The sequence below is a fragment of the Aptenodytes patagonicus genome, chromosome 6 (genome assembly GCF_965638725.1).
Source record: "Aptenodytes patagonicus chromosome 6, bAptPat1.pri.cur, whole genome shotgun sequence".
NCBI lineage: Eukaryota > Metazoa > Chordata > Aves > Sphenisciformes > Spheniscidae > Aptenodytes > Aptenodytes patagonicus.
The window spans coordinates 53974135-53990969 of record NC_134954.1 but is presented as its reverse complement, the minus strand read 5'-3'; the positions used below and the strand labels follow the sequence as shown (position 1 = coordinate 53990969).

General features: G+C 41.3%; 1 protein-coding gene across 3 annotated transcripts in view; it reads left to right on the top strand.

Annotated features, from left to right (window-relative positions):
* The window catches only part of CERS6 (ceramide synthase 6), a 136217-nt gene that overhangs the window by 83742 nt on the left and 35640 nt on the right, over positions 1-16835 (top strand). For all 3 annotated transcript variants that reach the window (XM_076342685.1, XM_076342684.1, XM_076342683.1), the window contains exon 5: positions 14460-14510. In XM_076342685.1, coding sequence (XP_076198800.1) covers positions 14460-14510 — 51 coding nt within the window. The remainder of the gene's footprint in view (positions 1-14459; positions 14511-16835) is intronic.

The following is a 16835-nucleotide window of genomic DNA, read 5'->3' as shown; positions in this document are numbered from 1 at the left end:
TAAGTGATGAAAATTGTTAAGCTAAAATAATTTTGGATGTTAAAATTCAATCATACTCTTACTCCTTTCCGTGAAAGTAGGGCTGAGCATTAGGTGCTAAATACAACAATTTCTAATTCACTGTGCAAGCAGGAAAGAGCACTCATGCCAGAGTCTCCTCAAGGATGCTGTTGTGAAAAAGGGGAAATGCCATATTACATTTTTAAATAAGCATCACGAGTGGAAAAGGTTTCCAGTAAGACCAAAGTTAGATTCCATCTAATGGAAAAGGAATTTGTTTCAGATATCTCTTCAAAAGGGCATAAAAATTGTTGAGGACATTTAGGAGAACTTAGTAGAGTGCTTTGGATGTCTGAAATATAAATCATGAGTCATGCTGTTAGATCAAAGTCAGTGGAGAAACTTAATTTTAAATTATTCCAACACTTCAATGTACATCAACAAGGAAAATGAATGCATTTTGGACAATGAGGGTTCGTAAGAGAAGGCCAGTCAGCGTAGGAAATAATTTATTGTGTAAGCTGTTTGAAGTTAAGATAATAACTGGATCAGACAAAAGAGGACAAAGCTAAGCTGGCTGGCAGAATTTATTTGTGGCTGAAAGGAAACAGAAGGTTTTTGAAAGAAACAAGCAAAAGGAGAATATCAGTCATATTCCTAATTCAGTAATAGGACACTGATGGCAACAGGACATTCAAATGCAGACAATGGGGACAAATTTGACATAAGCATGGGGAGGAAAAGCAACATGCTAATTTAAAAAATATATCTAGAATTGAATTTCACTTTATCTGCTTGGAATCCAGCTGGGGGTATTTAATAACATCAGAGTAATAAGTAAATGCTCTGTAATCAGCAATTTGGAGAGTTAAGCTGGTACTGAGCCGTACTCAGCATCTTTACTGCTTGTACATTACACTGTTGTTCTGGCCGGTGAAAGAGGGTCTGCCAGACCTTGTGTCCCCCTGTGGACTGGTTGCCAGTTTTGACTTCAGCACAGTATTCATCTTCTTGGCAGCCCAGCTTTCTGAAAGGTGCAAATTTTTCAGTGTCCTATACATAAAAATGGCAGATCGAGAGAAAATACTTCCTGAAGTGTTTTATTTGGGCAATGTTATGATAGAAATGGTTTTAATTCATCTGGAATCTAAGGTGGCTCATTCATACCTGTAGCAAAGTATTTAGCACAGCACTCCTCTATTGCCATGAGCTTTTCATGTTTTGCTATTCAGATGAATGAAGCAGTCCTATTTTCCGCAGCTAATTAAACCTGAGCAAAGACTACACCTTTGGATATAAGAGCAGTTTATTAATAATCTGACTGCCATTATTGAGTTGAACTCACTATTGAGGCAGTGACATGGAGCAGGATAGCTGTATCCTCATTTAAGCTAATATAACCTTTAGAACAATATGTATTTTTACACTATAAGGGCTTCGAGTCATAAAGCTGCTTCACTTTACCCTTGAAGTAGTAGGGAAAAGAAGCTTGCCAGTTAAATAAATATATTATTGGTGAGCATTTTTTTTTTTCATATTATATTCCCTTCCAGTGTTACCCTGTTACACCTCTTAGAGCTTTCTCATTTCTCCTGCCTGTTGATGGTCTTGGCTACAATGACAGAAGTTCTCATGGGGAAATACTGCTTTAAGTTCAAATCTAATTCAGAGTTTTGCTTCTGTTTTTTAACTGCTGTTATCTCACATGTGACTTAAGGAGTTTCACCAGGGATTTTTCATTTTTGTTTGTTGTCCTGTCCCCAAGGTTTGTAGACTCAAGAAACTGGGGGAGAGCAAACTCTCTCCTCTTGCCCAGTTACTCTAGGTTTTTGCTGTGCCCAAAGTTTACTGTTTATGGGTTTATACTAAAACTTTATACAAATTTAGCAGTTATAAAACATAAGCATAGTTCCTCTGCTCACATCTCTACCAGCCACTCTTATTGCTAGTTGTTTTAATAGATCAGTTGCAGAAAAACACCACAAGTTATGTCTGAATAGATCCACTGGGAGGATGACAACTGGAAACAACAAAAGGTCTGTATCTGTGCACTTCCTCAGCAGGAGGGGAATGTGAAAAACAAAGAGGAAATGGACGTAAAATTTTATGTAGGCTTAGGCATTTTTAAAGGTTTGGGAAATTGTTTTGGCTGTCTTCCTTTGCTCTAGTGGAATAAATGTTATCATGGCCACTGACTCAGAACTGAGCAGGAAAGAATTCCTTGCAAACTGTGTTTTTATATTAAATTTAATTAACATTTCCCCCCACTCTCATTCTGTTAGAGGAAAATTGAATATGAGAGAGATTTTCTCACTGGGCTTCTTCCAGGCAGTACTTAGTACTTGTGGCATTATTAAATACACCAAGAAGTAGTTCAGTAGTAAAGAAACCTGCAGCCCCACAGGTGAATTGCCCTGATGCAGTATGTATGCACTAATCTCAGAAAAATGCAACAGTTGCAGGAGTGGGAGGGGAAGAGTCTACTTTAGTCTGTCCTTACTCATTGTTGCTTATAGGGTTATGCCGTGTTTTAGCTGTGCCCAGTGACTGAAGTGCTTAGAAATGGGTCACTATCTAGTGACCGTCATGCTGGTGTGGCTGGAGATGGGGTGCTTTCGGCCTGCCTGTTCCAGCAACCTGTCTGGAAGGAGTTCTGCTCCCTCAGTCATCAGGTGGGACTTGGCGGTGTCTCTGTGTTTAGAAGCAGTCAGCTCTTCTGTCAAGGTTTTAGTGGCAGCGCTGAGTGAGGAGTTCAGTGCCGAAAGGCTTCCTCACCAGCTGCCCATAATGGCACCGTGTGATTCAAACACGGTTTGAATCTGGTCTCTCTGGGAATAAATCTTGGCCCTGTGAACTAGAGAAATCCTGTATTTCCTATTAAAAATTTTGCAGTTGCAATAACTTTCTAATTTTCACTGTCAGGGATGATTTTGAGACCTTGCTACAATGTGCCTGTACAAAGGTACAGCAAAACACAGCAGTTGGAGGAGTGAAAGGTGGAGGGGACTTTTTTGTTTGGTTTTTCTCTATACAACTTTTTTTCAGTAGGCAGTGTAGGTTCATAAATACCACAATCTTAAACATCTGGTTTTGTGCATGAAATTGTACCTTGATGCTCACTTAGTAAGGAGGTGTTGTTTTGTTATTATTAAAAATTGACTCCGTCTCCCTTTGTGGGCTGCATGCAGTGATGGAGCATGTTATATGTCAGTGAAGCAAGCCCTTATGGCACACGGTGAATCCTGCAAAGGAAAGCAGCCCCCTGGGGATTTCCAAAAGTCAGCGTCGGGAGTACGATGAAGGACATGGTAAACACTTCCCATCAGCACATGGCATGGAAGTCAGTGGCTGGCCAAAGTCAGACAGATCATAGAATGGAATCATAGAATCCATGCACTCTTCCAACAGAGCAGCCGCAGATAGGAGCTATAATTACAGAAAGTAGATATGTAATGATGAGTTTAATTATTAACCACTTTCCTGTATGCCTTTGAGTGACCATAGTATCAGAGCACAGAGCACTGGAAACCCTGGAGCTTTGTTGAAGCTGCATCCTGTAGGAAAACGAGGAGTACTCTGAAATCACACAGCTCTGCAGTGATCTACCAGAGGTGAACTGCCCTGTTTATTTTCTTAATAATTCGCTCCTGGGATTCTTGCTGGTCCTTTAAAGGTCTAATTTTATACAGGTCACCCTCCTACCAAGGTATGGTTTGCCAAGTGTAAACCTCAGCACTCTCTCTTTACAAACTAATTCCAGACCTAGAGTTGCATGTTGTCTGTTTTAATAAAATAAATTTATAAATATCCTCGTAGATGCAAATTCCAGGCTAATTGATGTGGTCTGGCTCTGTGATCAAAAAATACAAAGCAGCTGTAAAGCCAACGGGTTTACAGCTGCTTTGCTTCACGAAGGCATCTCGAGTGCTTGGCTGAAAATGTCCACTACTTTTTATGCACTCTTCTTACTGTGCGGATAGAGCGACTACAAAATACGTTGAGCAGTGTCGCTGGGAAATCTGTTATGAAATGACGCAATGAATAGGAACTTTAGCCTGGCTTCTACAATATTTATATAGAACTTCAACTTTTCTAAACTGTCATAGCACCACTGGCTGCCCAACTTGCTCATGATAAAACAGTACTTGAAAATGTAACCATTACACATGAAGGCAAAAGTTTTAAAAAGTTTTGCTTACTACAAAGCAACTAGCAGGGGAAGTGTCAGAGAAAGAAGGTACGCATGTGAGAGCAAATATTTGGGCCTGGTAAGGGGACTGGTGGCTGGCTGGTCAGAGCAGGGGGAGGAGATGCCACAGCCGCCACCTTCTCCAGCTGGAGTGTTCTTCACTTCTGTTCGATGCATGCGATCCCTCAATAGCAGGACCCTTCCAGATTCTCTAGGATTATCTGTTCCTTTTGCCATCTTCGTTTTCCACATCATTTGGAAGTTGAATTTACGCGTTTATTAGCACAAGACATAAATGCCGAGTCACTGTACATCATATTTTCAAAGGGAAAAGTGAATCCATGTGGTGCATGGAGCTTACTCTGCCTTTCTGGAGATCATTTTATGTAAATAAATCCAAACTTGAATTCATATTTTTTCTAAAAATATTTTTGTGTACACACGTATATTTGCATTTGAAATGTCAAGTGCATCTTCCAGTGATTGTTGTTAATCTTGGCCTTTTATGCGTCCTTCCACATATTTTATAGTTTCCGAGTAGTAGAAGTATCATTTTTAATTATGTTTGAAAATCAGCAGTGCAGATTGCTGAGAGAAAAGCCTGAACGGTGTTTGTTGCAAAAGCATTTTTCCCCCTAACACCTTGTTTCTGCAGACACAAAGCACTAAGCTCTAGAGAAAAAAACAGTTCTGCAGAAACTTGTAACAACTTGCTTAGTTACAATATATGATAAGAGAACCTCAGGCAGTGTGTCACATTGTCTTCACTTCTATTGTCAGCTGTGCCAAGAAATATGAATGACTGCTTGGGTCTGTAAAGAATTTATGAAAATGCTATTCCTGGTGTGAGAAGCAACTGCATCCCAAACGAAATCACCAGTCACTGGAAGGAAGAACACGCAGAAGTTGATGCAAAATAGTAGTCACGGATTTTGTTGTTTTGCTGAGTTCTCTTTGCTCCCAGCATGGTGTTTTGTCAGAACTTAGTGATTTTGTGAGTAGAAGGAAGTATACTTAATTTTGATGTGTAGGTGACTAAACACTGATGCTTGCAGAGAGTCAGTTTATTCTGCAGTTCATCCTGCTGTAAACAATACTAGCCAGTGCTGTTGGCATCATTTGCTGCTAAGGTTATGCCCTCAATGCCTGTCACAGGTGGCCAGTGGAGACTGGAAACTGCCTGATGTATTTTTTAAATCAGTGAGACTTTAGTATGAGAAATGCTTAAGTGGCAAAACAAATACAACAATAGCAAGGGATGATGTTAACGTGGTTCAGATCCTGTCTTATCCAGGGTAATTTTTCGGAGGATAACAAGAAAAAAAACACATTTCTAGGTAATCAGAGAAAGTTTCCAAGACATCATAAATCTGAAGTCCTTGGAGGCCAGGCAAACTTAGTGGAAGATGATAGAAACTTTGAAAAGGTGTCTCAGAACGTTCTGGCTGTTCCTTTATAAATCTTCTTCTAAAAATCAAGGAAAATGAGGAAGAGTTTCATTTTATTTCTGCTGGAGAGATAACTGCTGCAAAATATTGATACTTGTGAAAAAAGAAAGGTCACTTTCTGTGACTTGTAAAGCTGTGACTTGTTTTACAACAATTAATACCAAGGAGTTTTTCTGTAGTTAAGAGGAAAAAAAGTGTATTAGTTTGTACATTATATGCAGAAGCAAATATTTGCATGGGTATATATACTCTCCTTAAGAGAGTATATGCTGCAGTATGTACTTACACTGATCCCCGTTGAGCCAAGTAAGAAGATGGGGAAGGAAACTGTGGAATTTGCATCTAAGAGATTAATTTACTGAAAAATCTCTCGGTTTTACCATAAATGAGTGGAGTCATTTTTACACTAGAACATAGAGCCCCTGGCATGGGAAACTACAGAACGATGCTTTTTGTGCTGCCTGGTAATCTGACTTTCTCTCTAATGTCACCAGCCATTCAGCATACCACGCCAAGAGGATGCAGGTGTTGCAGAAAGAAGAAGAAAGCAAGCAATTTAAGTAATTCCCCTTTAAGCAAGTGCTTATTCAACCAAGTGATGTGGAAGAAGAATGCTTATTAATATATTGAAAAAGAAAAAATTGCTATAATCCCTAGCCATAATTGGGAAAAAAGTGAACATTGAGATACTATTTAATTTAAGCACGAAGAAGATCAAATGCAAAAAAAACCCCCCACAACCCAACACCCCAAAACAGCTGTTAATTAAGAATAATTGTTCTTTTGCTGATGTTATGAAAGGTGCTATTCACTCAAAGCCTGTAATTTTCAGTTCCTGGGTAATAAAAGAGAGGTGGAAAGTGTTAAATATTTCTATATTTTGCAGTCAACAGAAAGATCGTCGTCTCCTCCTCCCCTGCCGTTACAATTGCACTCTTAAGTAAATAAGCTGTAAAGCTCAGAATATGGCAAGGTGTCAGTCCATGTGAGCAGGAGATGGTATTCTGCCTGTGGTGGGTGGGAGAAGGCAGCTGCTGTTGAGGAAAAGAGTATGTATATGTCATACGTGTGTATCAGACAGTGAACGTTAGGTCTAGGGGTAAGAGCAAATTGCACACAGAAAATGGGGGGCTAAGTAAATGCTAATCGAGAGGAATTCTTCTGGCCTCAGTTGTACCACTTGTTTCCATGAAGAGCAAGGACCTGCTCTAGCTTGATGAAAGTAGAGATACACATGCTGTGAGACATCTTTGCCTGTATCAGCCCAAAATAAATGAGGTGGGTAGAACTTTACCAAAAGTATGTATTATCTTGACTTTAATTAATAGTGCTAATTTCTGTTCCACTTAATATTGCCTGTAGCTGTCGGAGACAAATTATGTAAATCTGTATCCAAACACATTAACCAAGCCAGATAAAATCTTGGCCTTTTGAGATTGCAGAGTAGTGATCATATACACAGTGAATGCTCAGGATTTCTGTATTGTGCTGGTTTTGTTTTACAGGGTTAAAAGTTTTCTCATTTCAAAAGCAATTTAAAATCTTTTTTTGGACTGAGGATGTCTCATTTTGGTTTGAAATGTGGTTTTGAGCATAAATAGGCTTTTGTGAGATGTGGGGATTCTGTCATGATGTTCCTGGATTTTTACATGCTGTATTCTGATAAAAACAGCAGGCAGATTGTATTTCTTTATCTGCTGGAAAAGTCAGAAGATTTTTCTCACTTACCTGGGAATTTAGGAAGAACCCCTTTGGGAGTTACAACATGCCCATGTGGTCAAGAGTAAATCAGGTGCGTAACAGCTCTATCTAATACTCCAAACTGCTAGGGCAGAAGCTGCTCTGTGGAGAGCTGGGTTTTGCTGTCATGAGGCTTAGTGATGTACTTCTGGACGTGTTTCTTCAATATGTTACTTGTTGCAAGTTTATGACTACAAAAAGAAAAAATGAGTGCCAGCAGCGCTGTATTCATTTTTTAAGCATCTCTTATTTATCTATAGGCTCACACTTCAAAGGGCAAAGCAACACCAGTGCTTGTGGGTACAACTTGCATACTAGGGTTTCTAGTTGTGCTGGGTACAAGGAAAAATGACTCAGTTGCTGATACAGCAACTCGCAGTGAGTCAAGCCGTGGAATTAACTTTAGCTGCCCAAAAGCAGTTATTTTGCAAATTTATGTGACCTATGTGTATGTATATTTATATTTATAGACACAAGCTGATTCTAGAAAATGTGCATGGAATTCATTTACACCGGTGACATGCCTGATACACACACATCTGATGGCTGGCTTGCTGACAGTATGGGAAAGTACTGGCTTGTGACATGTACAGCTCTCACCTGTCTCTCTGAGAACCTAGCCTGTGGCCTTTGTGTGTTGCCTATACTCAGTGGGTTCTGCTGAGTACATATGGATGAGAGAGGAGTATTCTTGGTTATTTTTATTACTGTATGATGAACCAAAATTTACCTTGTTATTTTAAAATAATATTTCATCAGGTGCATCTATTGCCTCCCTGACAAAATACACACAAAAATACCTTTCAGCCAAATCAGCTGTCTAGGGAACAGAACACAAATGGAAGGTTTTTTATCGTACTACTTTTTTGTTTTTCTTCCTCCATTTACTATCAAAACTGACATTTCACATACTGGGTACTAGCAGCACTTTGAGCAAGACAGGCAGATTTTCATTGCTTTGGGGCTTCTAAAAGCCAGGCCCCAGTTAGAAGCTTTCTCTAAGGATAAGTGGATGGGGACAATGGATGCAAAACAACCAGAGGCTTCTGGCTAAGCATGCAGACATCTCAGATCATTTGTTCTTTTTTTTTTTCCCAAACCCTCAGTCATTCCCTTGTCTCAAGAGAAGTTTTATTTCTGAAGGAGTTCTTTAAAATTACTCCCTTTAATCACAGAGTTGGAGAGAGGTTTGATGGAGCTTTTAGATATTCCTGTATGGAAATAAAAATAATAGAGATTTGTTCCTTAGTAGTGTAAATGACAGCAGATTCAACAGCTGTTTATCATCCTCCTCTGCGCTGATTAGGCACTGCACCGAAGTGTGGTAAAGCTTAAGTTTCCATCTGAACTCCTTTATGTTCTGTAAGGGAGGGTGTCAGCATTGTAGACCTGGTGCTTTGTGCCTGACATAATTGGTACTGAAGTTTTTAAGTGTTCTGTTTCCAGCTTAAGGTTGCCTTTTTGTTATCAGGATCTTTGCATTTCCTCTCTTCCCCAGTTTCCTCAAGTTCCTCCCCTCCTCAGAAATTATATACCGAGAACAAGTAAAACGGAAATTTGGGTATTCAACAGGCAGTAGAAACAGTAGCACACTTTTTATGTTCATCAAAAAAGGATGTGTTGTAAAGCCAAGTCACTGACCTTTTCTCCCCATCCATCATGGGACTTTTCAGGAAGACCTGGGCTCTGCTCCGCGGTGAGCTTGCCTGGTATGAGGAAGTTCACAGACGTATCCTGTGAGCCCACACAGGGCTCAGCTGAGCCCTGAGAATGCCCGTATTAGGTCCTTTCTGATTAATCCACCCTTCACCAGTGTGTCTAGGTGTCACACTGCAGACTGTGTGGGCTTTTTTAGGATTTTCTCGTTCCTGCTGAAGCCTGCACAGAGTATCCCACAGTTGTGAGGTTCACAGAGGACTAAACAAGATGTTTCTTGCTCCAACTATAACCATGGTCTACATGGAGAAGTTAGGTTTGGTCTAGGACTGTGTTCATTGTGGAGGTCAGAGGGAAAGGCTGTGCTTAAATCAAGCTCTTTCTCTACCTCTTCCCTAAACCTTCCAGGGCAAGCATGTCCCCTGCATGTGTGTCGTGTGTCGTTCCCCCCTCCCCCCCCCCCCGAAAGTCCCCTGCTGCTACAACTGTTATAGTCAACTCACACATGGCAAGGCAAGGGGAGGGGAGACTGGGGAGGAAAGAGGGGTAAGAAGGTGGTGTAGGTGCCATACTGTCTTAGCCACTGTTGCCCACATCCGTAAGGTTTCCAAACAGCTACTCAGAAGCATTTTGTTTGAGATGGCAGCGTGGCTTTCTGAGCCTTATGTGGCACAGAAGAGGCGGATGTTCTGCAGTGTATTGGTCTTTGAGGCTTAATGCATATATTATATTGTTTGTCAGTTTGTGGTATCCTTTCAGGCTTTGTGGTTATGGGTTCTTCCAGAGAGGTCTATTTTATTTAGCATTCAGCATATTAATTTCACGTAAACCTTCATATCTGCAGCTCCTACAGCAGGCATCTCTGAAGAAGCCTTAAGATGTCATAATATTTGAAAGAGAAAAATGTGCATTTTTTGCTAGCACCTATAATTTAGGTAACAAAATAATTGGGTAGGAAGCATCTCTTATCTCTTGTTGAATCTAATATGAAAGACAGTTACAGCTTTTCAAACCTGGCTAAAACTATGAATTATCCTACAATATTTGGATGGATCTAATTTAGGCAGCTGTCAGACAGAAATATTTTAGATTCTGTATATTAGTAACACTTGCAGAGGGGCTGTGGCTGTTTCCAAAGACCTTTTTTGTTGCGTGAAATGAGAACTCAGCACAGTAACTACTGTGGAGATGTTTGAACAAATAAATTGCTTGCATGAAATAATTATTCCTAATCAAGAGAAGGAGAAGTTTGGATGGACTTTAATAATTCTTATAGCATCTTTGTGAGAGGCATATCAGAAACTCTAGGAGGTCTGTTACTTTAAATGTTGGTATACTACTCAGGTTACTGTACGAATTATTCCTTGCTGTTTCAGGAGCACTGGAGGTATGGGTGTGCAAGTTTTATTTCATTTTCTGTGTGAAGGACACATTCAAAAAACTAGGAAGAGCCTTTAGTAATCATATTACGTCACTGTTAATGAACAAAGGCTATAAGGACCTTCTATAAGACAAATCACAATTAGAACTTAAGTATCAGTTGGGAATTGGGCTATAAATCTGACTAGCATTTATCCTGTCTTTTGATATGGTACAAATCCTTCCTGCTTATAAAGACTCTACTAGCCTGATTCGCAGCCCGGGGCTTTAACATTCTGCTTAGTGTTCATTTTATTTGGTTTGATGCTCACTCATTGTATTTTTGATGAGTTTGTTGTTATGCTTTGCCTGAGCTGAACTGCTCCACCTGATGGTGAAAACAAGAAAATGCCGTCTCTCATGCAGTGAGGATTTATTTGAAAAAACCTAATCTAGTGGAAGCACTTAATGCTGTAAGGGTATGCGTGCCTTAATCCAGGACACCTACTAATAATGTTCTGCCTCCTTTATACTTGGATGTAGAGCGGTTAAGATTATGTAAAGGAGTTGCACAAAGATCTTGAATCCACTGTTTTCTTTCATGTTTCTAGTGAGATACCCAGCGGGTGGGTACTTATACTGTAGACATGTGCTTCTCAAAGTCCAGATGCTGCCAGAACCTGAGATGCAGCTGTGCTTTGCAAGACATGCATATCTGAAAGCAGTTGTTCCTTGTCATGCACGAAAAGGGAAGTGTGGCTGCTTGGTAGCTGTCGATGTTTCCAGACGTCTGCTGGAAATACAATAGAGAGGAAACAGTCTAGGAGGTTCCTGGAGTGTGTGGAAGACAACTTCCTGACACAGCTGGTGAGTGAGCCAACTAAGGAAGGTGGCCCGCTGGATCTGTTGTTATGAACAGAGAAGGACTTGTGGGCGTTGTGATGGTTGGAGGCTGTCTTGGGCACAGCGATCACAAAATGATAGTTTTCGATTCTTGGAGAAGTAAGGAGGGGGGTCAGTAGAACTGCTACCTTGGAGTTCCCGAGGGCAGACTTTGGCCTGTTTAGGAGACTGGTTGACAGAGTCCCTTGGGAGGCAGTCCTGAAGGGCAAAGGAGTCCAGGAAGGCTGGTCATTCTACAAGAAGGAAGTCTTAAAAGGTGCAGGAGCAGGCCATCCCCATGTGCTGAAAGATGATCCAGCGGGGAAGAAGAGCAGCCTGGCTGAACAGAGAACTTGGCTGGAACTCAGGAAAAAAAGGAGAGGTTATGACCTTTGGAAGAAGAGGCAGGCAACTCAGGAGGACTACAAGGATGTCGTGAGGTTATACAGGGAGAAAATTAGAAGGGCCAAAGCCCAGCTAGAACTTAATCTGGCTACTGCCGTAAAAGACAATAAAAAATGTTTCTATAAATACATAGCAACAAAAGGAGAGCTAAGGAGAATCCCCATCCTTTACTGGATGTGAGGGGAAACATAGTGATAAAGGCTGAGGTACTTAATGCCTTCTTTGCCTCAGTCTTTAATAGTAACACCAGTTGTTCTCTGTGTACCCAGCCCCCTGAGCTGGAAGACAGGGACAGGGAGCAGGATGAAGCCCCCATAATCCAATGGGACATGGTTAGCAACCTGCTACACCACTTAGACACACACACAAGTCTATGGGGCTAGATGGGATCCACCCAAGGGTACTGAGGGAGCTGGCAGAAATGCTCACCAAGCCACTTTCAATCATTTGTCAGCAGACCTGGCTAACCGGGGAGGTCCCAGTTGACTGGAAGTTAGCAAATGTGATGCCCATCTACAAGAAGGGCCAGAAGGAGGATCCGGGGAACTACAGGCCTGTCAGTCTGACCTTGGTGCCGGGGAAGGTTATGGAGCAGATCATCTTGAGTGCCATCATGTGACACGTACAGGACAACCAGGTGATCAGGCCCTGATGTCAGCATGGATTTATGAAAGGCAGGTCCTGCTTGACCAACCTGATCTCCTTCTATGACCAGGTGACCCGCCTAGTGGATGAGGGAAAGGCTGTGGATGTGGTCTACCTGGACTTCAGTAAGGCCTTTGACACCATTTCCCACGGCATTCTCCTGGAGAAACTGACTGCTCATGGCTTGGACGGCCATACTCTTTGCTGAGTAAAAAACTGGCAGGTGGCTGGGCCCAAAGAGTTGTGGTGAATGGAGTTCAATCCAGTTGGCGGCCAGTCACAAGTGGTGTTCCCCAGGGCTCAGTTTTGGGGCCAGTTCTGTTTAATATCTTTATCAATGATCTGGACAAGGGGATCGAGTGCACCCTCAGTAAGTTTGCAGACAACACCAAGTTGGGAAGGAGTGTTGATCTGCTCGAGGGTAGGAAGGCTCTACAGAGGGACCTGGACAGTCTGGATTGATGGGCTGGGGCCAACTGTATGAGGTTCAACAAGGCTAAGTGTCAGGTCCTGCACTTGAGTCACAACAACCTGCAATGCTACAGGCTTGGGGAAGAGTGGCTGGAGAGCCTGTTGGAAAAGGACCTGGGGGTGTTGGTCGACAGCCAGCTGACTATGAGCCGTCAGTGTGCCCAGGTGGCCAAGAAGGCCAATGGCATCCTGGCCTGTATCAGAAATAGTGTGGCCAGCAGGAGTAGGGAAGTGATCGTGCCCCTGTACTCAGCCCTGGTGAGGCCGCACCTCGAATACTGTGTTCAGTTTTGGGCCCCTCACTACAAGAAGGACATTGAGGTGCTGGAATGTGTCCAGAGAAGGGCAACGAAGCTGGTGAGGGGTCTAGAGCACAAGTCTTATGAGGAGCGGCTGAGGGAACTGGGATGGTTTAGCCTGGAGAAAAGGAGGCTCAGGGGAGACCTCATCGCTCTCTACAACTACCTGACAGGAGGTTGTAGCGAGGTGGGTGTCGGTCTCTTCTCCCAAGTAACAAGCGATAGGACGAGAGGAAATGGCCTCAAGTTGTGCCAGGGGAGGTTTAGATTGGACATGAGGAAAAATGTCTTTACTGAAAGGGTTGTCAAGCATTGGAACAGGCTGCCCAGGGAAGTGGTTGAGCCACCATCCCTGGAGGTATTTAAAAGACGTGTAGATGTGGTGCTTAGGGACATAGTTTAGTGGTGGACTTGGCAGTGCTAGGTTAACAGTTGGACTTGATGATCTTAACGGTCTTTTCCAACCTAAATGATTCTATGATTTGGTCATGTTCTTATTACCCAGTGTAGAAATATTTAATGGTTGAATATGTTGTGTAGAAGAGCTTGCCCATGTGGTATTTTCTAGTTCAAGTCCATTTAGTTGCACAGAAAAGGAGGTAAAAACTAAATAACTCTAAAAGAAACAACCTTCTTACAAGAAAAGATTTAAAAGGCTCTCTTGTGGCATTGAAAGAGAAATAATCACATAAATCTTGTGCAAGCAGCAAAGAAACAAGAAGCATAACAGAGCTGCATGTCCCCGAGTCTTTTAGTTTGCCCAGCTTTTTGCAATGCAAGAGTCTGTAGATGCATGCTACAATAAATTTGCTCTGGCACCTTTCATGTTGCCCTAAGATATCAGTGTATTTTCTGTGTGATAGCAAGATCCATCATCTCTAGACAGTCATGTCTTCAGCCAGGAAAGTAAAAGGTATGATTTGCTATCTTGAGCTGATGTGGCTGGGATGAAGGATGGATCCTGTATGGAAGGATGGTTATATGTAACAGCACATGCAAGGGACGTTCTTTAAAATATTTGAGCAACCTAGGGCCAAGATTTCCTGTGCTATTGAGAAGGTAATGTGAGATCTGACCACCTGAGCACAAGCTGATTATGTTCAGCCTGCATTCCTGCAAAAGCTATTCGTGTAAGGTCATGGTGCACCAACCAAAAATCTCTATGAACAGGCAGGTTGCTCTAATTCATACTGTGAAACTTTGAGGAATCTCCTTGTTGTATTCAGTTTTCATAGCCTGTATCAAAAATTGCAAATTTTAAGCTGTTCCTGTAGTTTTCACTTGTATTAACCATATACACTTACATTGCCCAAAATGGTGTGTACAGACCTTTTTTCTTTTTTTTTTTTTTTCTTTCTCTCTCAGACACCCTGGCTCTGGAACACCAGACAGTGCTGGAATGGGTATCCGTATCAGGTAAAAGTTACAGTGCTGCCTAAAAACAAACAGGACACCTCTTCAGAGCTCTGTTTTTATTATGGTGGAGCTTTGTGTCAATATGTTAGTGTGAATGGGCTACTCAGCATTTCAGAACATTGCGAGATGCTCCCCATCTTGCTTGAGTTCAAGATGGAAAAGATGAATATAGCTGTCACACCTGTTTTGAAATGAAGCACAGGATCTGAAAACAGATCTGGGAAATCTAACTGTGAAAGCAGACATCTGCAATTGTGGTAGAATGGTCATTTTTTACAAAGTTCTGAGGATAGTGAAAGTTTTAGCAAAGCCTCAGATTCAGTGGGTTGGGAAAAGCCAGTATAGTTCTCATAGTTGTTATACTGCATACGGGGTGAGACTTAATCCCTGGCAGTTGGTGTGATCAAAGAGTGTGCTAGCTGCTATCCAAATATAATTGACATTGAATTCCAAAAGCTACAGCAAAGAGTTTGCAATTTAAGGAGTCTAACCTGTCTAGGGCATATTGCTTTTCTTTTTCCTTTTTTTTTTTCCTTTTTTGTTTTCCTGAAGGGCAGGGAGGGGAAAAAAAACCCTCATTGCCAGACTGGAAAGTATGAAGAGTATTGTCTGAAAGACGCATGTATTCCCTGTGATAGTGAACAGCCCTAGACAGGCTGAACAGGAGAACCGTGTTTAGGTTTGGGTGCTACTGTTCTTGAAGGTTGTGTACCTGTTGGAAATAGTTCCGTGGAGATAGCTCAGCAAGAATGACCAGAAATCTTGATCTGAGAAAGGTTGACGGAATTTGGTCATTTAGCCTCAGAAGAAATAATGACTTCAATTCCACCCAAGGACTGGAGGGTGAACTGAATAACGTTAGGGAAGCAGCAGCAGAAATTGAATAGGGGAAGCGTTGAATCTTCATCCCTCAGAGATTTTACGAACAATTGTTTGTCAGAATTTATATGGCTGCAGTCACGGTTGCCTTTCAGTCCTGTTTTCTACTATTTTTGTGTTACTACATGCAAGAAGAGATTTACTTATGACGTAAGACCATGAATCTTACTGGTTAAAGAACATACATTTACCATACTTATCAGAAGAACGAGGTCATTCAGAAAGTTACTTACAACTTTTAGAGGGTGGCAACTAAACTTACTGTATCTAAAATCATGCTACTAGTGGAGAGGGTCCAACAGAAAGCAAATCATCAAATAAAAGTCATTATCAAAATCATTGTCTTAGACATAAAAATGTCTACTGGGTGCTAATCAGGATTAAGTACTGGGTTTTCAATTTGATGTTTGTTTTTTTTCTTAATTAGATAAAATTTCTAATACTTTGTTTACTACAAATCCTTTGTAAGTTATTCACAGCATTGCAGAAATCCAGCTGGACTTACTGTAGATGTAGTCAAATGGATCATTTGAGTGACAACTCTACCCATAAGCACAGAATAGTCCTACTGAAGTTAAGTCTATGGAGAACTGAAACCTAACATGTAAACTAAGTTAAACACACACTATTGATCCTTCCATGGAGGGAAACCATGATATCTTTAGAATCCCCCTTCATTATCATTATATATGGGTTTACAAATACTAATGCTATTGTTAATGAAGCAGCTGACAATCTTAATTGTTTTACTAGAAATTTTCCCCAGTGAGTTCTCTTGCAATAATGAGTAGAATAGTCACGGTTCATTGCTAGCTCATGTTCTCTTCCCTTTTTTTAATTACACCTAATTAAAAACTTACTGGCAGTCTCACTGAATCAGAAAAGGATTATATTGGCCCAAGAAATGGCTTTAAAAGATTGATTTTGAGTGTATGTGTTTTTCATAAAGCATAAGCATATGTCTATATTTAAATAACCCACATAGAGCATTCAGTGGGCACCTAAGGACTGTTTTTCAGCTGCAAAGAACTGGTCTGCAAAAGGGAATGGGAATAAAAGAGGCAACTGAAATGCCTCTTGCCAATGGAAACAGCTCATGCCCTGCTTGGGTGCATGGTTGTGCCAGTGCAAACTGCTCTAGAGACAGCTCATCTAATCCCTCAGGAGATGCCCGCAGAATCTCCTGTGCCAGTGCCCCTTTCTATCACTGCGATGGAAGATGTGACTAGCAGGGAGGCACAATCGCATGGAAATTAGAGTAGCTCCTAGAACTGGCTCTCTTAGGCTGGGGGCTAAACAGCCTATGCATGCTACCAGTTACCTTCTTTGAAGTTGTGCATAAGTTCCTGTGTCGTGTTATTTTTATTTCTTTTACTTTTAATCATCTGTGTAATCATGTAGTATATCAAACAAGGTGCCTAGATAAATTTATTTTCTTCTTTCCAA